This window comes from Notolabrus celidotus, chromosome 20 (assembly GCF_009762535.1).
Source record: "Notolabrus celidotus isolate fNotCel1 chromosome 20, fNotCel1.pri, whole genome shotgun sequence".
Lineage (NCBI taxonomy): Eukaryota > Metazoa > Chordata > Actinopteri > Labriformes > Labridae > Notolabrus > Notolabrus celidotus.
In genome coordinates, this window is record NC_048291.1 from 5260595 (window position 1) to 5285252 (window position 24658).

The 24658-nt window shown below is 38.1% G+C and overlaps 3 protein-coding genes across 5 annotated transcripts in view; 2 read left to right on the forward strand and 1 right to left on the reverse strand.

The window, feature by feature from the left end:
- The window catches only part of tsen54 (TSEN54 tRNA splicing endonuclease subunit), an 11689-nt gene extending 1419 nt beyond the window's left edge, over window positions 1–10270 (reverse strand). The window contains exons 1-10 of the mRNA XM_034712087.1: window positions 10138–10270; window positions 6195–6353; window positions 5619–5682; window positions 5339–5422; window positions 4527–4625; window positions 4276–4328; window positions 4029–4178; window positions 3532–3940; window positions 3316–3448; window positions 3168–3228 (exon numbers count right to left, since the gene is read on the reverse strand). Coding sequence (XP_034567978.1) covers window positions 3168–3228; window positions 3316–3448; window positions 3532–3940; window positions 4029–4178; window positions 4276–4328; window positions 4527–4625; window positions 5339–5422; window positions 5619–5682; window positions 6195–6353; window positions 10138–10193 — 1268 coding nt within the window. The 5' untranslated portion in view covers window positions 10194–10270. The remainder of the gene's footprint in view (window positions 1–3167; window positions 3229–3315; window positions 3449–3531; window positions 3941–4028; window positions 4179–4275; window positions 4329–4526; window positions 4626–5338; window positions 5423–5618; window positions 5683–6194; window positions 6354–10137) is intronic.
- Window positions 10271–14699: 4429 nt separating this feature from the next.
- Window positions 14700–15990, forward strand: LOC117832952 (pentraxin fusion protein-like). Its single transcript, XM_034712282.1, has 4 exons — window positions 14700–14758; window positions 14833–14905; window positions 14992–15199; window positions 15376–15990. The coding sequence occupies exons 2-4, from the start codon at window positions 14848–14850 to the stop codon at window positions 15794–15796; spliced, it is 687 nt and encodes a 228-aa protein (XP_034568173.1). The 5' UTR covers window positions 14700–14758; window positions 14833–14847; the 3' UTR covers window positions 15797–15990.
- Window positions 15991–19674: 3684 nt separating this feature from the next.
- Window positions 19675–21629, forward strand: LOC117832084 (pentraxin fusion protein-like). 3 transcript variants are annotated; one of them, XM_034711053.1, is made up of 4 exons: window positions 19675–19808; window positions 20468–20540; window positions 20627–20834; window positions 21015–21629. In XM_034711053.1, exons 1-4 carry the CDS (start codon window positions 19686–19688, stop codon window positions 21433–21435), a joined length of 825 nt encoding a protein of 274 aa, XP_034566944.1. In that variant the 5' UTR covers window positions 19675–19685; the 3' UTR covers window positions 21436–21629. The 3 variants fall into 3 exon arrangements, with proteins under 3 accessions (XP_034566944.1, XP_034566945.1, XP_034566947.1); XM_034711054.1 differs by lacking the exon at window positions 19675–19808 and adding an exon at window positions 20266–20366; XM_034711056.1 differs by lacking the exon at window positions 19675–19808 and adding an exon at window positions 20356–20378.
- The last annotated feature ends 3029 nt before the right edge of the window (window positions 21630–24658 follow it).

A 24658-nucleotide genomic window follows, 5' to 3' on the forward strand; every position in this document is an offset into this window, starting at 1 on the left:
TCTTGATCCCATAAAACAATAACTTCCACGAAAAAGATAATTACTTGTACTAAAGGGGATTATCCTGTTCTTGTTTTCACAAGATACTATCTTGGTCTTATTTTCAAAAGATTCTATGTTGTTCCCATAAGATGAAAATGTGTTTGCACAAGATATAAATAAAGATAATCGTCTTTTTCTTGATCCCATAAAACAATATCTTCCACGAACAAGATAACTACTTGTGCTAAAGGGTGATTATTCTATTCTTGTTCTCACAAGATACAATCTTGTGAGAGCAAGATAATATCTTGTGCACAAAAGCAGAATAAAACATCTTGCTCTTTTTCAAACAATATTCCTTGTTCTTGCAAGATAACTCATGTGCACAAGATTATTTAGGTGTGTCTTCACAAAATACTATCTTGCTCCCACAAGAAAATAAATTGATTGGTAGAGATAAATACTTGTGCAAACAAGATAATCATCTTTTGCTTAGAAAATACTAACACTGTTCTTATTCTCAAAACATACTATCTTGTTCCTATACATGCGCAAGATAATAACTTTGTGCAAACAGGTGATTGTCCTGTTCTTGTTCTCCCAAGATACTGTCTTGGTTTTATTCTCAAAATATTCTATCTTGCTCCTATAAAATGAAAATGTGTTTGCACAAGATTACACTAAAGATAATCATCTTGTTCTTGATCCCATAAAACAATAACTTCCACGAAAAAGATAATTACTTGTACTAAAGGGGATTATCCTGTTATTGTTCTCACAAGATACTATCTTGGTCTTATTTTCAAAAGATTCTATGTTGTTCTCATAAGATTAAAATGTGTTTGCACAAGATAACAATAAAGATAATCGTCTTTCTCTTGATCCCATAAAACAATATCTTCCACGAACAAGATAACTACTTGTGCTAAAGGGTGATTATTGTATTCTTGTTCTCACAAGATACAATCTTGTGAGAACAAGATAATATCTTGTGTACAAAAGCAGAATAAAACATCCTACTCTTTTTCAAACAATATTCCTTGTTCTTGCAAGATAACTCATGTGCACAAGATTATTTAGTTCTTGTCTTCACAAAATACTATCTTGCTCCCACAAGAAAATAACTTGATTGGTAGAGATAAATACTTGTGCAAACAAGATAATCATCTTTTGCTTATAAAATACTAACACTGTTCTTATTCTCAAAATATACTATCTTGCTCCTATAGAATGAAAATGTGTTTGCACAAGATTACACTAAAGATAATCATCTTGTTCTTGATCCCATAAAACAATAACTTCCACGAAAAAGATAATTACTTGTACTAAAGGGGATTATCCTGTTATTGTTCTCACAAGATACTATCTTGGTCTTATTTTCAAAAGATTCTATGTTGTTCTCATAAGATTAAAATGTGTTTGCACAACATAACAATAAAGATAATTGTCTTTGTCTTGATCCCATAAAACAATATCTTCCACGAACAAGATAACTACTTGTGCTAAAGGGTGATTATTCCACACTTGTTCTCACAAGATACAATCTTGTGAGAACAAGATAATATCTTGTGCACAAAAGCAGAATAAAACATCTTGCTCTTTTTCAAACAATATTCCTTGTTCTTGCAAGATAACTCATGTGCACAAGATTATTTAGTTCTTGTCTTCACAAAATACTATCTTGCTCCCACAAGAAAATAACTTGATTGGTAGAGATAAATACTTGTGCAAACAAGATAATCTTCTTTTGCTTAGAAAATACTAACACTGTTCTTATTCTCAAAATATACTATCTTGCTCCTATAGAATGAAAATGTGTTTGCACAAGATTACACTAAAGATAATCATCTTGTTCTTGATCCCATAAAACAATAACTTCCACGAAGAAGATAATTACTTGTACTAAAGGGGATTATCCTATTATTGTTCTCACAAGATACTATCTTGGTCTTATTTTCAAAAGATTCTATGTTGTTCTCATAAGATTAAAATGTGTTTGCACAACATAACAATAAAGATAATTGTCTTTGTCTTGATCCCATAAAACAATATCTTCCACGAACAAGATAACTACTTGTGCTAAAGGGTGATTATTCCACACTTGTTCTCACAAGATACAATCTTGTGAGTACAAGACAATATCTTGTGTACAAAAGCAGAATAAAACATCTTGCTCTTTTTCAAACAATATTCCTTGTTCTTGCAAGATAACTCATGTGCACAAGATTATTTAGGTGTGTCTTCACAAAATACTATCTTGCTCCCACAAGCAAATAAATTAATTGGTAGAGATAAATACTTGTGCAAACAAGATAATCATCTTTTGCTTATAAAATACTAACACTGTTCTTATTCTCAAAATATACTATCTTGCTCATATAAGATGAAAAACTCACATGATACAAGTGCTCATCATCATGCGCTAAATACAATCTTGGTCCCACATGAGAATCTTGTTTGCCAAAGAAAAAAAATCTGGTTCTTGTATGAACAAGATACTATCTATCTCTCTCAACATAACTTGTTCCTACAAGTAACAACTCGCAAGATTATAATTAATTGACTGGTCTCGCAAGATAATATCTTGCTTCCAACTTTTTTGAACAAGGTTATAATTTGTGCTCATAAAGTCAATAATCATGTTCTTGTCCTCACAAGTTACCATCTTCCTCTTACAGGAAAATACATTTTTTGTACAAAATAATTGTGTGCACAAGATACTACCGAATAGGAAATTAGGGTAACAACTTGCACAGACAAGATTAATATTCATACCCTGCTCTCACAAGATGCTATCTTGCTCCCACAAGAAATTAACATGTTTGCTAAATATAATAGTGTATGCACACAAGCTAATAACCTTATTCTTGTTCTCGCAAGATACTATCTTGCTTCCAACTTTTTGCAACAAGGTTATATGTGCTCATAATGTTAATAATCCTGTTCTTGTTCTCACAAGATACTGTCTCACTCCTAGAGGGAAATAACCTTTTTGCACAAGATAATTAATTATGTGCACAAGATACCACCTCATAGGAAATGAGTGGCTCTTTATAATTAACTAAACACATGTATGACGTACATTACCTGATACATTTCAGATGATTAATAGGTTTTTTAAGCATTTTTTCCCCATATGTGTCATTTTAAAGGTGCCTATGGAATATCATAGAAAGAAGTGATACCTGGAAGCTCCCTCAAGTAGGTTAGTAGATTTGGTCACGCTGATTTTATCCAACAGCTCCACTGAAATAAATATAGATACAAAAATTCAAGAGACAAATATTCACTTTAGATTCATTTATATTACGAATGAGGTCCATGTTGTCTCACCAGTGGGGATAGGATGTCTTGGGTCATGCAAAGGGGTCACTTCCTTCTTCCACAGGTGTGCTGGTCTACCTCGCTCCCCCTCCTGCCTTGCTAGGAGTTCCCTATACTCTGCCCAGTTTCTGCACTGCCGAACCTGGAAGACACTCACATTATAAATAAAACGACTTTCTCAACATGTCAGCTGCATTTTGAAGTTTTGTTACGTGAGTTACGAACCTCTTTGTCTCTGTTGATATCCCGCTGGTGCCTTCTCCTGTTGTCCTCCTTCTTCTGCTCATTTGCAGACATCTTCACCTGCCGCAGGTTTATCCTGCTCCTCCAGGACGCGATGTCACAGACCCCCACAGCCAAAGATCCTGGCAGCAGAGAGGGGTCTGGAGAGGACAGGCAGCTTGGGAGGCGCTCACTGGAGCCAAGGTCGGGGAAAGAGATGGAGCATAAGTGCCAGCGTGAGGAACCAGAGGCCGGCTGAGGATCTGATTGATCCCTAGGAACATCTGCAAACCACCAGGTCCTGCCCCCGGCTGAATCTGCTGGACCAGTCTGGGTCCCTGGACCTCTCTTGTGGCTGTATTTTTCCTCCTCCATTCTGTCAGCTGAGGACTCTTTGTTTCTTTCTGTTTGACTAAAGCAAAAGCAAACAGAGACTCACTCTCTGCACTGTCTGAGGTGATAGATCACACCTGTGGATGTTTGTCCTGTGACAGCCCTACCTTGATGTTGTGGTGGTGGTGGTTGTAGTGGTGGTAGTGGTTGTGGTGGTTGGGGTTGGGCTGACGCTTCGTTTCCTCTTCACTTGTCTCCCTGCTCGGTCATGTGGCTTAGGAAGGTTCAGCTGCCGGGCATAGGACGATGGCTCCGAACTGTTTGAGGTAAAAACACAAACATCACATAATGTTGAAGATAAATCCTGGCCATGCGTAGCAGTAAATAAAACCTGCTGGATTAAGATTCAGTTACCTGAGATCAAATCTGTGCACCACGTAGCCGAGCCTCTTCAAATGCCCGAACACCTTTGTGGTGAAAAAAAAGGGATTGTTTGTATTTATATGTGTTAATGTGAGGGGATTTCAGATTGTAGACTTTGCTTTTTTGACATGCCAAGTGTGAATGTTCATATAATTCCAACTGTGCAAGTATTAGTGTGAAAACCCTCATTTGGACAGCGGTTGTTTTAAATAGAAACACATGACACTCAGCTTTGTTTGTACCTGATACTGCAGGAGGCTCACTGTGCTCAAGGACAGAAACTTCTCATACCCATCCTGGATGGACAGCGGCAGGTCTTGATGAAACACCTGCAGGTTTCCCTGTCAACACACACGTCATAGAACAACACTTCACTGATTTAGACACAAGATTCAAACCTCTTAATGTAACCACGAAAGGCAATTCAGACAGCATTAAAGAGAATTCAGATGAGAGACAGATTTGTTATTATTCCAGTTTTTCTAGGGGGGTCGCAAGAGTCTGGAGCTCTTACCAGGGACTTCCACCAAATCCGTGTCCGGTCCTGCTCCGTGCTCTCTCATCCATCAACACCCACCGGTTGCGTTTTCGATACGCAGCACAGAGCAGGACCACCAGACAACTGGAGTCATGTGACCGAGGTTTCCCTGCGGTAATCACTGAATCAAGGATTCTCCTCCTCCTCTCCTCATCCATGTTGTCTTTCTGGTCCTCTGAAAACCTCTGACCTGTTGACTCCAGGCCTGGCTCCGCTCATCATGACAGTTTGTTGTTGTAGTTAAGTGAAATACAATCTGGTGAAAACACAGAGTGTTTTGTTTTGAAAATTAACCGGATGTTTCATCTTGTTTTGGTGCCTGATTCCTGTCCCGCTCCATCTGCTTTGTTGAGATTGACCGGAGCGGATCCAGTGGAAGTTAACACATTGATTAGAATAGGAACCTGAGATGGACCAGACACGGATCTGGTGGAATTTGGCCGTTATGATAGCATGTAATCATCACTCAGATGAGGGTACACCACACCCTGACAAACAGGTTTCCGCAGCACTCACACACTCCATCAGGTAGAGAGCCTCTTCAGGGAGGAGACACTGCTTTCCATTCGCAGAGAAGCCCATCGTCTGCCAAAACTTCCCCTGTGTGAAAACAAAGATCTTCAACGTTTGAAACATACCTTGTCAGTTTCAATATTTCAATATTTGAAATGTCTTTATTTTTACTTTTATCAACATTTTGCACAACGTCACAACTTTTCAGAAATTGAGGTTGTAATAGAAAAGCTGATTACAGGATCTGTGTGTGTGAGTGTGTGTGTTATAAAGTAGTACTCACAGCTGGAGACTGAAGCTCCACTACTTGTTCACCAGGAATCCATGTCGCCTTCACCAGGTTGCCTCTACAGTGAAATAAAAAACAGATGTATCCTTTATCTGAACATTTCAGAACTCAGAGAGAAGAGTCTGACTAAAATCTAAAGTTATAAATAACAAAATGACATCATTAAAACATCTCCATGTGGTACAAAGTTATATATTTGACAGACTTTCATGCATCGGCTTGATTATGAACCATCACATTAATATCAGGCATGGCGCTAAAAGATATGCGACCACAGAAGTGCTCATGCAACTCCTCCAACAGGTTAAAGAATGTTTTGCATTTGCAAGAATATGAAGTATGAGGGCTGTAAGGCGATGCAGGTTTACTTCCTTTTTGCCACATACAGCACAAAGGCATCAAGAAGGAACAGAAAGTGTACAGATAGTTGAATTCATAACAGTCAGGCTTCAAACTGTCCTCATAGGGCTGCTCTATGCCACTGTTCCCATCACTACTCTTTAAACATGCTGCAAACATGAAGTAGAAGAAGAAGATTGACAGTGCTGGATGGATGCTTCTCCTACTCACAGCCTCTCCACCCTCTCTTCTGATATGAGGCTCCAGTGCTCCTCCAGACTCTGCTCCAGCCGCTGTCTCTGCTCCTCCGAGTCATTGGGGAAGAAATCCTTCTGTCCTCGGACCGGGATCTTGTGACTCCTGGACCGGGCTGCAAACAGTTCTGATGGACTGGAAATTAAAGAAAGACAGAAGTGTTAATGGTTTTACTACACATAAAAACAGTCAATGTATAACAACAGGGATTTACTATCTGTTTTATTTAATATTTTTTCTACTATTCTTATTATTTCTGATCTTTAACTGTTTCAATCTTTTTATTTTGCTATTTTTAGTCTTCCAACATTGTTTTATCTTACCCCCCATATCTTAAGGCAAGGCAAGGCAAGGCAACTTTATTTGTATAGTGCATTTTATTCATGAGGGCAACTCAATGTGCTTTACATTAAAACATTAAAAGCAATGTATTTTGGGCCTAAACCATTCAGTGCTTTATAAACCATCCGCAGGATTTTAAAGTCTATTCTCTGACAGACAGGAAGCCAGTGTAGGGATCTAAGAACTGGAGTGATGTGGTCTACTTTGTTGGTCCTTGTTAGGACTCGAGAAGCAGCGTTCTGTATGAGCTGCAGCCGTCTGATGGACTTTTTAGGGAGTCCTGTAAAGACCCTGTTACAGTAGTCTAGTCTGCTGAAGATAAATGCATGGACCAGTTTTTCTGCATCCTGCTGAGACATAAGTCCTTTAATCCTTGATATATTCTTAAGGTGATAGTAGGCGGACTTTCTAATTGTCTTAATGTGGCTGCTGAAATTGAGGTCTGAGTCTAAGACTACATCAAGGTTTCTAACCTTATTTTTATCTTCCATAGATCATTGTTTTATTCTTTTTATTCTTCCTCACATTTCTTTTTATTGTCTTTTAGTTTCTGTCCTATTTGTAAAACACTTTGAACCATATTTTGAAAACTGCTATGTGAATAAAGGATATTACAGGGTTCCCACTCTTTTCCAGAGATCATTTTCCAGGACATTTTAAGGACATTTTCAGTGATGATCAAGCTGGTGTGACAGTCTAAATTTAGTTCCTAATTTAGTTCCTAAATAGTCTTATATGCTCCTCTAAGTAGAAGTCTACATTGAAGGATGTGCAGTCTATGGCTATCCATGAAATCATCTCTTACATGCTTAAATATTATGGCAAATTGATTATAGCATAATACAACCACAGATGTAAAGCACTTTATTAGTGCAGCCAAGTAACATCAGAGAATAGACTTTAAAATCCTGCTGATGGTTTATAAAGCACTGAATGGTTTAGGCTGATCTGCTGCTACTTTATGAACCCCCTCAACCTCTGAGGTCATCAGGTACTGGTCTGCTTTCAGTCCCGAGAGTCAGAACGAAACATGGTGAAGCAGCGTTCAGTCATTAAGCACCACATATCTGGAACACACTCCCTGAAAGCTGCAGGTCTGCTCCAACTCTCACCTCTTTCAAATCAAAGACTAAGACTTTATTATTTGCCACTGCCTTCCTATCTTAGCTCATTTTAACCCACTTTAAATTAAAATTTTAATGTAATTTTTAATATATTGTAATTTTCCTTTTCTTTTCTGTTTTATCATATTTGTCATTTTAATTATGTTCTTTTATGCCTGTCTGAATGTCTCCAATGCTTTTAATGTGTTAATGTAAAGCACATTGAGTTGCCCTGGTGGATGAAATGCGCTATACAAATAAAGCTGCCTTGCCTTGCCTAACAATGATGGCCAACTCTCATCTCAGCTTTCTCTTTTCTCAAAAAATATAAAATTCGCTATGTAAAAAAACAAAATAGCCAGTAAAGGAATCTGGAAGCTGCCTTACTGAAATAAATAAATAAATAAATAAATAAATAATAATAATAATAATAATCAGAGGATCAGTGCATACATTTTCCTTTGTGTGCAGGAGTGAGGAGAGTGAGGAGTGAGACAGTTTTTCAACTTGTTGCGGCTACTCTTGTTATCCAAAAAATGTCAAAATATAAAAAGAGTAGTCCGTGAGGAGGAGGCTTAAGAACTCACTAAACAAATAAAAAGCACTCGCGGAGATTTTGGTTTCAAAAAATACTTGAATTTATTTCGTGTGGTTGAAAAACTGTCTCACTCCTCACTCTCCTCACTCCTGCACACAAAGGAAAAACACACCTTGAGCCAGGTGGCCTGACTCCCTAATCAAAGGGGTGGGGAGGAGGACAGCCTGGGCAGGAGGAGGGATGTGAGAAACAAAATACAAAATAAACAATAATAATTCAAAATTAGTTAACCCTAGCATTATATAAATGATAATAATAATAATGTTAATTCAAATAATAAATCGGCTCCAACACTTGCCTAACAATGATGGCCAACTCTCATCTCAGCTTTCTCTTTTCTCAAAAAATATAAAATTTGCTATGTAAAAAAACCAAAAGAGCCAGTAAAGGAATCTGGAAGCTGCCTTACTAAATAAATAAATAAATAATTAATAATAATAATCAGAGGATCAGTGCATAAATTGACCTAAATAGAACCGAATGACAAAAATGGCCACAAAAGTTGAATGGGGATGTGTTTTTTTTAAGCTTGTCAGGTCGCACGCAGTCATGTTTGAATAATTTTCCAGGACAATCTGTGATTTTCCAGGACATTTTACTTTTTCTCCCATTTTCCAGGTGTTTTCCAGTACTGGAAAACTGGTCAACTGTTTTCCAGGTTTTCCGGGTTTTTCAGGACGGGTGGGAACCATAGACTGTAAAAAATATGGACGTAGTATCCGTGACGTCACCCATCTGTTCCTGAGAGCTGTTTTGAAGCAAATCGACGGCGGCAGCCATATTGGTAATGCGGAACTCAACTAGGCAGAGTGTGACGTAGTGTGAGTCTCTTAGCCAATGGCTGTGTGTTCCCGACCGGGAGTCACGTCAGTCATGTCCTTATTTGGGCAAAACTCATAATCTTAATATCTTCTTAACCGTCATGTTAGAAAAAATTCACCCCCCGTACAGTGTGTGCTGATAGAGAGATTAGCTTTGTAGGGCCAAGCCGTTTTTTGAACCAGGCTGTAAACATGTTTATTAATGCTGCAAAGATCGTCTTTTTCCCATTCATATCTATGTGGTTTCCGGTGTTTCTGCAGCCAGCCTCAAGCGGATTTTCGATGTATTGCAGTTTATATCACTTCCGCATTGGCTTCATGGTTTGAGACCGGAGTTTGCGGCTTGGTCAGGTCGCACGCAGTCATGTTGGAATAATTTTCCAGGACAATCTGTGATTTCCCAGGACTTTTTACTTTTTCTCCCATTTTCCAGGTGTTTTCCAGTACTGGAAAACTGGTCAACTGTTTTCCAGGTTTTCCAGGTTCTTCAGGACGCGTGGGAACCCTGATATTATTATTAATTATTAGTATTATTAGTATTATTATTAATACTGTTATTATTTTCAACTCTGGTTTCCCTTTAACTGAAGATAACAAATCTTTATTTCCTGTATTAATGACGTAACAGAACTTAACTAGTGCACAAAATGTATGTTTGCATGTCCCCTCAGGGCTTCCGTACAGCTTTAATTACTTGGAGTGTTTTTATTTCCAGTGTTATGGTGAGTCATAAACATAAAACCATGACTCAATGCCATGAGACCTTTTTATTTACAGTCTATGCATGAGACTGGTTTTACTGCATCCAAAAATATGATATATTATTCTTTAAACTTATATTATAAAGCCTAATAACTTCCCCAGCTAACACAACAAGTTTATAATCCCAGTGAAATATTACAGGAGCTGTCACACCGTGTGAACCTGACACACATTCAAGAGCTCCGACAACACCAAGTCTAAAAACTAAACTCTACTTATTAAAAACTATGAAGAGTTTATTCTTCTCCTTTCAGTGAATTCATTGATATATGATAATAAAGACGACAACACACCTCAGAATTTCATTAAAGAACTTCTCTCCCGTGTCTGTCTTGTTTTGGTCCGCCATGTTTGACTTCCTCCTCTCACACCACGTTTCCCGCTCCTCCGGGTCCTCGCGCCTGTCAGGTTCGGGGGTCGAATTACATCCAGTTATAAACTCGGCCAGCAGGGGGAGCTACTGCGCAGAATCCTCAACTGATTTTTCATTGGATCTGAATAAAATTACCATAGACAATTACTCACACATGAATGAATCTTCTTCTTCTTCTAATAATATTAATAATAAAAAATAAAAATATGAACAAATAAATACATGAATAAGAAAAATAAATCAATAACTAATCCAAATAAATAAATAAATTAAATAACAAAATAGATTGAGTAAATATCTTACTTCGGTCATTACGTATTTTAAGAGAATAAAAGTCTACAGTTTGTGTGAGATGTCATCTTTTCATGTAGGGTTTCAAAATTCTATTACTTTAAAGTTTTATATTTATTCAAATGTTGTTTTATTATTTTATTAATATTTTTTTATTATTTATGTACTCAATTTCATTTATATTTTTAGTCTTTATTTTATCTTCAACTCTCATCCTTACCATTCTTATTTATCTATTTTAACTATTTGTATTCTCAATGTTATTTTGATGCTTTAACATTTTAATTACACATATTTTATTGTTAGTGATGTGCATAAGTCTCTATTTTAAAATCCATGTTTTTTTAATTCTGCCTCTGTCTTGTTTTCAACTGCTGTAAAGCACTTTGAATTGCATTTGATTTGTCTGAAAGGTGCTCTATAAATATAAATAAACCTTGATTATTTGATTGATCTAACGAATAGAGAAAAGACTATTTTACATGTCCATGCTGAACAACAATGACCAAAAGATGAATAGGCTTTGTTTTTGCCTATCCTGTACAATTCATAACAATACCTAAAACACCAGCAGTAGAAAAAAGAAAGCAACAAAAGCAGTATTTCTACATTACATTCCTTAATTCTTAATAGGGCTGAAGAACCACCTGTGCTTCACTTGGGGGAGGAAAAACCATGTCCAAATTTTACAAGAAGGATCACAATGTGCATGGAGGGGGGATAGTTTTCCTTAGGCAAGATGCAGATAGTTCATCAGTTAAATTTGCAGAAGCATGGAGCTTTGTTGAGGAGTTTTCTGATGTGGATCTGTGAGACCCTCTCAGGGGGAACGATCCAAGACATGTCCTCCAGGAAGTCAGTGTGAAGGGGAAATATTATTAACTGTGATACCGCACAGCTTCAAATTAACAGAGACTTTAAGGTTGTGAATGTTGAGCTGTAGCCGTGATGTTAAAACGTGACATGCTGGAGGAAAGTCGGCCCTGTCCTAATGTCAAAGACAGGTGATACACAGCTCTGCAATGAAGAGCAGACTGTGTCCAACATTACACCTGTATAACACCTGTGTAACATGATGGCTGATTGTCAATAAATGTGTCTGCTAACAAGGACTGTGTTTGTGTGATATATTTGAGACACAAGGAATTCAATTCTTCATTGAGTCACCTTGACAGAAAAAACGTGACTTCCTCTATGTTGAAACATCAAAGTTCATGCACAAGAAGTTTTCACTAGTCATGACTTATCAGCTGAGGGTTTGACTAAAACCTGGAACAGTAGAAAGGTCAAGTTCTTACATTTCGATTAGAATCAGAAGTTTTCTTTTTCACAAGTCATAACTCTGTTCTCTGTTTTGAGTAACACTTGTGACAATCATTACCTTTTTTGGTTAAACAAACACTCTTTTATGTCCCATCCCCTTCCTCACATTAACAGAAAAAATAACATAAAGACAAACAAATGACATTTTTAAAGCAATATTTTAAAGTAATACTTCTCAATATTTGTTTTATTAGCAAAATGCGAACTTTACAATACATGTCCAATATTCAACATATTTTTGTGTTTAAACAGAGTTATATATATATATATATATAAAATACCCACCCCCCAAAAATAATAATAATAACAATAATAAAACAGATATTTATACATGCACATGCACATATAAACTTAAATAAAAATAGATATATACATGTATACAAATAAATAAATAATAATAATATAAAACAATAATAATCATAATAATCACAATAAAGAAGATATCTTTACATACATATGCACATATAAACTTAAATAAAAAACATATATACATGTATAAAAATCAATCTAATACAAATAATAGCAAATAAATAAAATAGATACAAGAGGGAGAGAAAAAATATATATACATATATGCATACATGTACACACAAACACATGTCCACACACATGTCTAAGGGTACTTCAATTGAAGGTTCTAATAAAGGTGCATTATTGAAATATAATGCACCTTTATTAAGACATCAACAAGAACATATATATACAGGTTATAATTGAATAACTAAATAAATATAAGTAGGATAATACAATTAGTGGTAATTTTAGCAGTAAGAATAAAATAATAGTTATAAATGTATATTCAAAGTGATGATTAAAGAAACATGAAAAGAGAGTTTCTTCTCTGTCACAGCCCGCGCTTTAATTGCCGATGTCACTGATCACTTCTACGTGCCAAAGAGACACACATCAATCATCGGTATGAAGATTGCTCAATCTGACTGAAATAGCAAAACGTGAAAAGATGAAGTGAGGAAATGATCAGGCACAGTGAGGAAGAAGAAAATAAGCTGTATCAAGCCTAATGGCATCTACAGTGTGAGTGTCTTTGTGGTTAAAAAGGTCAAAAGTCCTCCGGGTTAAGTTTGTGTCTCAAACTTGGGTTCCCTACCCAACCATCAATTCAATTAACCCCCATGGAGCTGCCAAAACAGAGAGGAGCAACTTCACCCGCAGAAAAGGGACAGCAGGGCCACTCAAAGGTGCCAGGCCTCGAAGGGGAGCTCGGCAGAAAGGTGTGTGGTGGACGCGCTTTCCCCAGTGAGGATCGGTTGCTTGCCAAACCTCTCTGGCAGGAAGGGTTAGTGCATTCCCAGCATGTTAGAGTTGGGCTCGAGGCCGTACACAGCACCGGTTCTGGAGCTAAACTTCTTCAACAGAACTGCCCGAGTCAAGGAGAGCAGGGATACCCAAGTGGGAGATCTGCAGGGAAATGAGAGAGGAGAGAGGTTGTGTTTCTGCACCATATTAATTTCAGAATTCATTTCAGTCTTTGGAATCTCAGGAGGGGGTATTGGACAGGGTTCCACATGGTGACTTGGTAGTTTCACTGGGGAACTTTGAGGCCTAAATGTGCAATGATGGAGACTCCTGGAGGGGGTGGATTGGCCTACCCAATCTCAACCTGACTGGGGCTTTGCTACTGACTTGGCTTGACTTGACTTGAGAGTTATATATTAGCCATAACAAACACAGCGGTTGATCAGGTGGCGGGGTCCGCTGGACAGAGCCAGTAACCCTAAATGTGTTGCATGGGAAAACAAGGGGGGACTTGCAGAGACCTCTTTCTGCAGGGTCTCCAATTCAAGACACAGAAACCAATGGACCTTCTTCAAAACCTTTCATAGTGGAAGCGGTGACTTGAAGAAATGGCCACCAAAGAATGAAACTGTAGATGCAAGCAACTAACTTTAGCTTATGGGTAAGATAAAAAGCGCTTGCAGAACACCCAGATGCAGCTCAGAGTGACGGTGGTACTCCCTTACATCCATAAGCACCAGTTTAGGAGTCCACCTAGGAAGAGACGCTGATGTAGACCTCCAACTCTTGAACTCTCTGGGGTTTATTTCGTATCTCACCCAACCTGTGAACACTGGCAAAACTCAAGGAGGAGCTCCAAAAAGGGATGCAGGACTCTATGTTCTATTATTAACAAAGAACCAACATCAAGACAGGATAAGATCAAGTCCCATCTTACAGGACTCTGATCTCATCTTAATCCACCATGAGCAGAGCACTTTGCAGCATTTAGCAAGTTACAGTGGCAAGGACAAACTTCCTTCAACAGGCAGAAACCTCCAGCAGGACCAGACTCATGTTAGACACACATCTGCTGAGACCTAGCTGGGGTTGGAAAGAGGGATAGAGGAGATCAAGAGAGAGAGAGATGATGGTGGTGAGATGGATAGTAGTTGTAGTAGTGGTAGCTGTTGCCGCTGGAGTCCAGATCGCTCGTATCAGCTGGAGTCTAGAACGTCCACAGCAGTAAGTCGTCTACGGTAATGAAAGAAGTGAGAGAAATGAATGAATTAATGGTCGGATGGACTCGGTGCTTCAAGAAGGATCAGCGACCATGTTTTTTTGTTCCCAACACTCGCCTTATGCTGGAACTTGAGGCCAACAGATGATTGGTAACTTCAGGCCAACGTGGTGGTTTGAAGAGTTCCAAAAAGCCACCAACATCCTCTTATGCAAGCTGCAAAGTTTCATGCAGTTGACCTTTTTCAGCTGAGTGTTGCTCGCTGGAAAAATGAAATTCATCCACCTTCTTGAATTAAAGATGATTTCGTAAGCCAAGCATGATTTTTGCTAAAAGCGTAGCAGCATTTGTTGGCATGTCATTGTGTTGCAATCGGGGTGGAGTTAGGAAAACAACAACATAAAGACCCATCCATTCAGAAGGTCTGTAGCAGGATCTTTGAAGCTGCACGGTGAGTACACAGCTCCATCAAACTTTAACAGCGTGCATTAAACTTATAACCCCAATGTTCTTTTCTTGTTGCAGGATTGCCAGGACAAAATGAAACTTGTAGCCGTGTTCCTCCTCATTGCCGCCACCTCTGTGTTGGCTAAAAATGGTAAACTGTCCATTTCTCAACATGCATTGTATGATCCTCAGCCTCAGCTCCCTGTGATCATTTGTTTTCTCCATCCTGTCTTTCAGAGAGACCCATCATCAAGACCTTGGTGTTCCCAGCTCCGTCAGCTGACAGCTATGTTGAGATGAAAGCCGAGAAACCCCTGAACCTGAAGGCATTCACTCTGTGCATGCGGGTTGCCACAGAGCTTACGGGTAGCCGTGCGGTCATCCTGTTTGCGTACCGGATCAAAGAACACGATGAGCTGAATGTGTGGCGTGAGAAAGACGGCAGGTAGATCCCCACAGATCAAAATGTTTAATACAGACTATCTCTGCTGCTTTAATAATTGATATTTTACTACATCTTATTGATGAGACTTCTCTTCTTCATGTGTTTTGTTTTATCCTGCACAGTCTGATGTTCTGTAGTGAAAGACGCATCCTTTACTGTTAAATATCTGTGTTTAGGTTGTCCCTCTACATGCAGTCCGGTAATGATCGTGTCAGCTTCAAAGTCCCAGAGCTCGGAGCCCTGTCGACCCACCTTTGCTTCACTTGGGACTCCTTGACAGGTGCATCTACCCTCTTCATGAACGGGTATAGCAGCGTGACCAAAATCTACAAGAAGGGTTACACTGTGCAAGCCGGGGGAAAGGTTATCCTCGGACAAGATCCAGATACCTATTTGGGTAAATTTGACATCAATCAGAGCTTTGTTGGGGAGATTTCTGATGTGGACTTGTGGGACTCGGTCCTCTCATACAGCTCCATTCGTAATCTGGTCAACTTGGAGAGAACAAGCACTTCCCCATGGGCGAATGTTCTCAACTGGGAAACCGCAAAGCTCACATATCATGGGAAGGTTAATACTCTCTATCATAGGGTGTAGTCAAGATGCTAAAGACACGACATACTGGAATCATGTAGGCAATGTCGTAATGTCAAGAATACAATGCTCTGCAATTAATAAATACCAAAAAGAAAACTAAAGTACACCTGTTTAACGTTCACATGTATCCACGTGATGTTTGACTGGCTGACAATGTATTTCTTCTCACTTCAATAAACGCTTCTGCAAGCAAAGACTGTGTCGGTGTGACATGTGTTAGAAAGCAGCGTTCATGACTGCACTCATGCTTTGTGAAAATATGTTTTCAGATATTTGAAAGTACTTTGAATATTTAAAAGCAAGTGCTCCAGGACTTTAACTCAAGTAACAACTATGGCCCAATCTCAATGTCCACACTCAAACACTCACTGACTTCAGGCTTAGGGCTGTCTCACTGTCAAATCTTCAAGTGTGTGAGGGATCTCTCACAGACTTTTTGAGCTCTTTATACCCCCTTTCCAAGTGCCCCAAGTGGGCATTTTTGCAGACTTAGCATAAGGGAATTACCCATCGGGCTTAGGGAGGAAATTGAGATTGGGCCTATAACTTGTATTGGATTAATGTTTGACCAGGAGGATCTATGCTTTGTCTTACGTAATGTCCACCACTGTACTACTAACTTTCACTAACATGAGCAACACCAGAGACAAAGCTTCGATTAGCATCATATTGGTAAACAATGTGGCTGATCACACTGAAAAACTGTCCACTTTGCTCAGCTGTCTGACTGCCTTACTGGGCTGGATGAACAAAAACTTCTTTTGATCATGGATTGCTCTTTGACCAACACATTAAATTAATAACCCGGTCATGCTTCTTCTACCTAAGAGACATATCTAAAATTAAATCCCTGGTCTCACACACAGAGTTAGAGGTGGTTCATCCTTTTATTTCCTCTCGGCTTGACTATTGCAATTCTCTGTTCACCAGCTTCAATAAATCCTCTCTTCACCGCCTATAATTAATTAAAAACACTTCTGCAAGACTGTTAAAGGTGCTGTTGGTAGGAATGGTGTAAAAATTGTTGCTTTTTTCTGCTGGGTTTGGAGAAAAGGTCAGAATGTCCATGGGTACTCATCAGTAAGTGAAGTAATTTGAGACTATTGCGAAATCTCTGTGTTTTCCAAAGCCTTTGAAGCAATGATGTTATTATTCCCCTCGTTCCTGTCATAACGGACCAATCATAGCTAATCTCCAATCCTCTGTCCTGATTGGTTAAGGGGCGGTCCCTACTACGTCCTCCGATTAGTTATGAGTCCGGCCCTATCATGACTGCACACGCCGTTCTTTGTTGAGGGGCTAAGATGAAATCTGGTTAGGGGGGATAGTGTTGACATTCGAAGTCCCTCTCTCTGAACAGATGTTGACTCTGTGACGACCAACAGCAGCTTTAACCAGGTCCAGCAAAACAACCCACATCCCCCCCGTCATAGTCTCCTTACAGTGGCTGCCAATCAAATCCAGAATACAGTTTAAGATCCTCATATTAACATATATAGCAGTCCATCATCAAGCACCCTCATATATCTCCAACCTGCTCCACCCGTACATCCCCAGTAGACCCCTGAGATGCTCAGACCAGGGTGTGCTTGCTGTGCCTCGTGTGAGGCTGAAATCTAAAGGTGACCGTGCCTTTGAGCATGTGGCTCCGACTCTTTGGAACAATCTTCCGCCCCAAGTGCGCTGTGCTGTCTCCACTGAGACCTTTAAAAAGCATCTTAAGACACATTTATTTGTCATGGCTTTTGACCATCTTATGTTATTTGTTGTTATTTTGTCTGATTTAATTATTGTCTTTTTTGTTGCACATTGTGGGGAAATATTATCAGCAAGGATACCGCACTGCTTCAAATTAACAGAGACTTTAAGGTTGTGAATGTTGAGCTGTAGCCGTGATGTTGAAACATGACATGCTGGAGGAAAGTAGGCCCTGTCCTAATGTCAAAGAGAGGTGATACAAAGCTCTGCAATGAATAGCAGACTGTACCAACATTACACCTGTATAACACCTGTGTAACATGATGTATGAATCATTGTGATGGCTGATTGTCTCACAAACACTTCAATAAACGTGTCAGCTAGAAAAGACTGTTTGTGTTATATATTTGAGACACAAGGAATTAAATTCTTCATAGAGTCACCTTGACAGAAAAAAAACACTTCCTCTATGAGGAAACATCAAAGTTAATGCAATATGAAGTTTTCACTAGTCATGACTAATCAGCTGAGGGTTTGACTAAAACCTGGAATGGCCTTTACCATTTCTGGGTGAGTCAGCCCCAGTCATGATGATAGCTTCATCCTGAAAGTATTTCTAAATATGGTCATGAAACTTCTCACTTTGGCATCAAAAATAGGAGCTGAGCATGATGAGGCTTAATCTGATGCAATGCCAAATACTAATTATTTATTCAAAACATCTTTATTTGGTAATAACATAAGCAGCAAAATAACACATCTTCACATTCTGCTCATTCAAGGAGCGAGCGAACATTCTACATGACGGTTAATGTGACTGCCTGTTTCATGGCGAAAGGTCAAGTTCTTACATTTCGATTAGAATCTAAAGTTGTTTCACAAGTCATAACTCTGTTCTCTGTTTTGAGTAACACTTTTAAAAATCATTACCTTTTTTGGTTATATTAACACAGGGTTTCTCTGTCCCCTCCCCCTTCCTCACATTAACAGAAAAAAAAATACCAACTAACAAATGACATTGTTGAAGTTATATTTTTTCATCTCAATATTTGTTTTTATTTGCAAAACTCAAACTTTAAAATACACGTCCAATATTCAACATATTTGTATGTGTTTTAAACAGAGTTATATATATATATATATATAGATATAGATATATAAAATAAACAAAAAATAATAATTATAAGAATAATGAAAAATAGATATTTATACATACATATGCACATATAGACTTGAATAACAAAACATAGATACTTTTATAATATAAATAGTTATAATAATAATATGTATGATAGTAAAATAGACATTTATACATATATGTGCACATATAAACTTAAATAAAAATACATATATACATGTATGAAAATGAATATTAATAATTATACTGATAATATTAAATGGACATTTATACATACATATGCACACATAAACTTAAATACAAATGAATATATACATGTACAAAAATAAATAAAACTAATAATAATAATTATTATAATAATTATAATAAGATAGATATTTATACATGCATGTGCACAAATAAACGTATATATAAATGTAAAAAAAAAATAATAATAATAATAATGTTCAAATAAATATTTGAATATACAAATGCACATATAAACTTGAATAAAAATGAATATAAATACATGTAGGAAAACAAATAATACTGATAAAAATACTACTAATAATAAAATAGATATTTTTACATACATATGCACATATAACTTAATGAAGAAGAAGAAGAAGAAGAAGAAGAAGAAGAAGAAATAATAATGATGATAATAAAGTGCACAGCAGTAAGCCGTCTACGGTGTTGTGGAATTTTCATATTCTTATATATGTGTATGTAAGAATGTTTAGCTATTGTATTCTTTCAGTCTAAGGGTCAACTTTAGAGTAACTTGATTCCCATGTCATCTGTGACAGGCGAGATAGTGTCAGGGTAGTAGTTAAGGTCTCTCCCCCTGCTCCCGTCTTTATCTATGTGTTGTGGCCGACTTACTGTCTCCAGAACTAGAGCACAGGTCTTCCTCCCACTTGTTGTGTTCCTATTGTCCAAACATGGTTATCTAACTTTAGTGTCGTCTTCAGGGGGAATAAATACCATGCCAAGGGTTTTGTCTGTCAGAACTGACTTGGCATTGCACTGCACTCTCCTGCCTGTGTACTGTTATTTTATTTCTGCTTGGCCATGTTCTACATAAACTATTTCAACATAAGCCATCAGAGTCTCCTGAGTCTCCTGTGTCCAGTGTCCAGTTTGTTGCTGAATTCCATCACAAATTGGCGTCACGAACAGGATCTTAACGACATGGTAAGTGCAAACTTTTATTTGCTTTACCATGTCCGAGTCTGACAAGATTTAAAAGAAACTGTAATTGGGATTTAGAATTCTAAACTTGACACTTAGACTGAAAGAATACAATAGTTAAACATTCTTACATACACATATATAAGACTAAATGAATGAATGAATGGTTGGGTGGACTCGGTGCTTCAAGAAGAATCAGCAACTACGTTTTTTGTTCCAAACACTCGCCATATATTGGAACTTCAGGCCAACAGATGATTGGTAACTTCAGGCCAACATGGTGGTTTGAAGAGTTCCAAAAAGCCACCAACATCGTCTTCTGCAAGCTGCAAAGTTTCATGCAGTTGACCTTTTTCAGCTGAGTGTTGCTCGCTGGAACAATGAAATTCATCCACCACCTTGAATTAAAGATGATTTCGTAAGCCAAGCATGATTTTTGCTAAAAGCATAGCAGCATTTGTTGGCATGTCATTGTGTTGCAATCGGGGTGGAGTTGGGAAAGCAACAACTTAAAGACTCATCAGTTTAGAAGGTCTGTAGCAGGATCTTTGAAGCTGCACGGTGAGTACACAGGTCATTCAAACTTTTACAGCTTTAAACGACTTTTCTTTCAAATCAACATGCATAAAACTTATAACCCCAACATTCTTTACTTTCTGCAGGATTGCCAGGACAAAATGAAACTTGTAGCCGTGTTCCTCCTCATTGCCGCCACCTCTGTGTTGGCTAAAAATGGTAAACTGTCCATTTCTCAACATGCATTGTATGATCCTCAGCCTCAGCTCTCTGTGATCATTTGTTTTCTCCATCCTGTCTTTCAGAGAGACCCATCATCAAGACCTTGGTTTTCCCAGCTCCGTCAGTCGACAGCTATGTTGAGATGAAAGCCGAGAAACCCCTGAACATGAAGGCTTTCACTCTGTGCATGCGGGTTGCCACAGAGCTTACGGGTAGCCGTGCGGTCATCCTGTTTGCGTATCGGATCAAAGAACACGATGAGCTGAATGTGTGGCGTGAGGGAGACGGCAGGTAGATCCCCACAGATCAAAATGTTTAATACAGACTATCTCTGCTGCTTTAATAATTGATATTTTACTACATCTTATTGATGAGACTTCTCTTCTTCATTGTGTTCTGTTTTATAATCCTGCACAGTCTGATGTTCTGTAGTGAAAGACGCATCCTTTACTGTTAAATATCTGTGTTTAGGTTGTCCCTCTACATGCAGTCCAGTAATGATCGTGTCAGCTTCAAAGTCCCAGAGCTCGGAGCCCTGTCGACCCACCTTTGCTTCACTTGGGACTCCTTGACAGGTGCGACTACTCTCTTCATGAACGGGTATAGCAGCGTGACCAAAATCTACAAGAAGGGTTACACTGTGCAAGCCGGGGGAAAGGTTATCCTCGGACAAGATCCAGATACCTATTTGGGTAATTTTGACATCAATCAGAGCTTTGTTGGGGAGATTTCTGATGTGGACTTGTGGGACTCGGTCCTCTCATACAGCTCCATCCGTGATCTGGTCCACTGGGAGAGAACAAGCACTTCCCCATGGGCGAATGTTCTCAACTGGGAAACCGCAAAGCTCACATATCATGGGAAGGTTAATACTCTCTATCATAGGGTGTAGTCAAGATGCTAAAGACACGACATACTGGAATCATGTAGGCAATGTCGTAATGTCAAGAATACAATGCTCTGCAATTAATAAATACCAAAAAGAAAACTAAAGTACACCTGTTTAACGTTCACATGTATCCACGTGATGTTTGACTGGCTGACAATGTATTTCTTCTCACTTCAATAAACGCTTCTGCAAGCAAAGACTGTGTCGGTGTGATATGTGTTAGAAAGCAGCGTTCATGACTGCACTCATGCTTTGTGAAAATATGTTTTCAGATATTTGAAAGTACTTTGAATACTTAAAAGCAAGTGCTCCAGGACTTTAACTCAAGTAACAACTATGGCCCAATCTCAATGTCCACACTCAAACACTCACTGACTTAAGGCTTAGGGCTGTCTCACTGTCAAATCTTCAAGTGTGTGAGGGATCTCTCACAGACTTTTTGAGCTCTTTATACCCCCTTTCCATAAGTGGGCATTTTTGCAGACTTAGCGTGAGGGAATTACCCATCGGGCTTAGGGAGGAAATTGAGATTGGGCCTATAACTTGTATTGGATTAATGTTTGACCAGGAGGATCTATGCTTTGTCTTACGTAATGTCCACCACTGTACTACTAACTTTCACTAACATGAGCAACACCAGAGACAAAGCTTCGATTAGCATCATATTGGTAAACAATGTGGCTGATGACACTGAAAAACTGTCCACTTTTCAAAACTTCTTTTGATCATGGATTGCTTTTCAACCAACACATTAAATTAATAACCCGTTCATGCTTCTTCCACTTAAGACACATAGCTAAAATTAAATCCCTGGTCTCACACACAGAGTTAGAGGTGGTTCATCCTTTTATTTCCTCTCGGCTTGACTATTGCAATTCTCTGTTCACCAGCCTCAATAAATCCTCTCTTCACCGCCTATGATTAATTAAAAACACTTCTGCAAGACTGTTAAAGGTGCTGTTGGTAGGAATGGTGTAAAAATTGTTGCTTTTTTCTGCTGGGTTTGGAGAAAAGGTCAGAATGTCCATGGGTACTCATCAGTAAGTGAAGTAATTTGAGACTATTGCGAAATCTCTGTGTTTTCCAAAGCCTTTGAAGCAATGATGTTATTATTCCCCTCGTTCCTGTCATAACGGACCAATCATAGCTAATCTCCAATCCTCTGTCCTGATTGGTTAAGGGGCGGTCCCTACTACGTCCTCCACTTGGTTATGAGTCCGGCCCTATCATGACTGCACACGCCGTTCTTTGTTGAGGGGCTAAGATGAAATCTGGTTAGGGGGGATAGTGTTGACATTCGAAGTCCCTCTCTCTGAACAGATGTTGACTCTGTGACGACCAACAGCAGCTTTAACCAGGTCCAGCAAAACAACCCATAACCCCCCATTATAGTCTCCTTACACTGGCTGCCAATCAAATCCAGAATACAGTTTAAGTCCTCATATTAACATATATAGCAATCCATCATCAAGCACCCTCATATATCTCCAACCTGCTCCACCCGTACATCCCCAGTAGACCCCTGAGATGCTCAGACCAGGGTCTGCTTGCTGTGCCTCGTGTGAGGCTGAAATCTAAAGGTGACCGTGCCTTTGAGCATGTGGCTCCAACTCTTTGGAACAATCTTCCGCCCCAAGTGCGCTGTGCTGTCTCCACTGAGACTTTTAAAAAGCATCTTAAGACACATTAATTTGTCAGGGCTTTTGACCAGCTTATGTTATTTTGTCTGATTTAATTATTGTCTTTTTTGTTGCACATTGTGGGGAAATATTATCAGCAAGGATACCGCACTGTTTCAAATTAACAGAGACTTTAAGGTTGTGAATGTTGAGCTGTAGCCGTGATGTTGAAACATGACATGCTGGAGGAAAGTAGGCCCTGTCCTAATGTCAAAGAGAGGTGATACAAAGCTCTGCAATGAATAGCAGACTGTACCAACATTACACCTGTATAACACCTGTGTAACATGATGTATGAATCATTGTGATGGCTGATTGTCTCACAAACACTTCAATAAACGTGTCAGCTAGAAAAGACTGTTTGTGTTATATATTTGAGACACAAGGAATTAAATTCTTCATAGAGTCACCTCGACAGAAAAAAAACACTTCCTCTATGAGGAAACATCAAAGTTAATGCAATATGAAGTTTTCACTAGTCATGACTAATCAGCTGAGGGTTTGACTAAAACCTGGAATGGCCTTTACCATTTCTGGGTGAGTCAGCCCCAGTCATGATGATAGCTTCATCCTGAAAGTATTTCTAAATATGGTCATGAAACTTCTCACTTTGGCATCAAAAATAGGAGCTGAGCATGATGAGGCTTAATCTGATGCAATGCCAAATACTAATTATTTATTCAAAACATCTTTATTTGGTAATAACATAAGCAGCAAAATAACACATCTTCACATTCTGCTCATTCAAGGAGCGAGCGAACATTCTACATGACGGTTAGTGCGACTGCCTGTTTCATGGCGAAAGGTCAAGTTCTTACATTTTGATTAGAATCTAAAGTTGTTTCACAAGTCATAACTATATTCTCTGTTTTGAGTAACACTTTTAAAAATCATAACCTTTTTTGGTTATATTAACACAGGGTTTCTCTGTCCCCTCCCCCTCCTCACATTAACAGAAAAAAAAATACCAACTAACAAATGACATTGTTGAAGTAATATTTTTTCATCTCAATATTTGTTTTTATTTGCAAAACTCAAACTTTAAAATACATGTCCAATATTCAACATATTTTTATGTGTTTTAAACAGAGTTATATATATATAGATATAAAATAAACAAAAAATAATAATTAGAATAATAATAAAAATAGATATTTATACATACATATGCACATATAAACTTGAATAACAAAACATACATACTTGTATAACATAAATAGTTATAATAATAATATGTATGATAGTAAAATAGACATTTATACATATGTATGCACATATAAACTTAGATAAAAATACATATATACATGTATGAAAATGAATATTAATAATTATACTGATAATATTAAATAGATATTTGCACATACATATGCGCACATAAACTTAAATAAAAATGAATATATACATGTACAAAAATAAATAAAACTAATAATAATAATAATTATTATAATAATTATAATAAGATAGATATTTATACATGCATGTGCACGAATAAACGTATATATAAATGTAAAAAAATTAATAATAATAGTAATAATGGTCAAATAAAT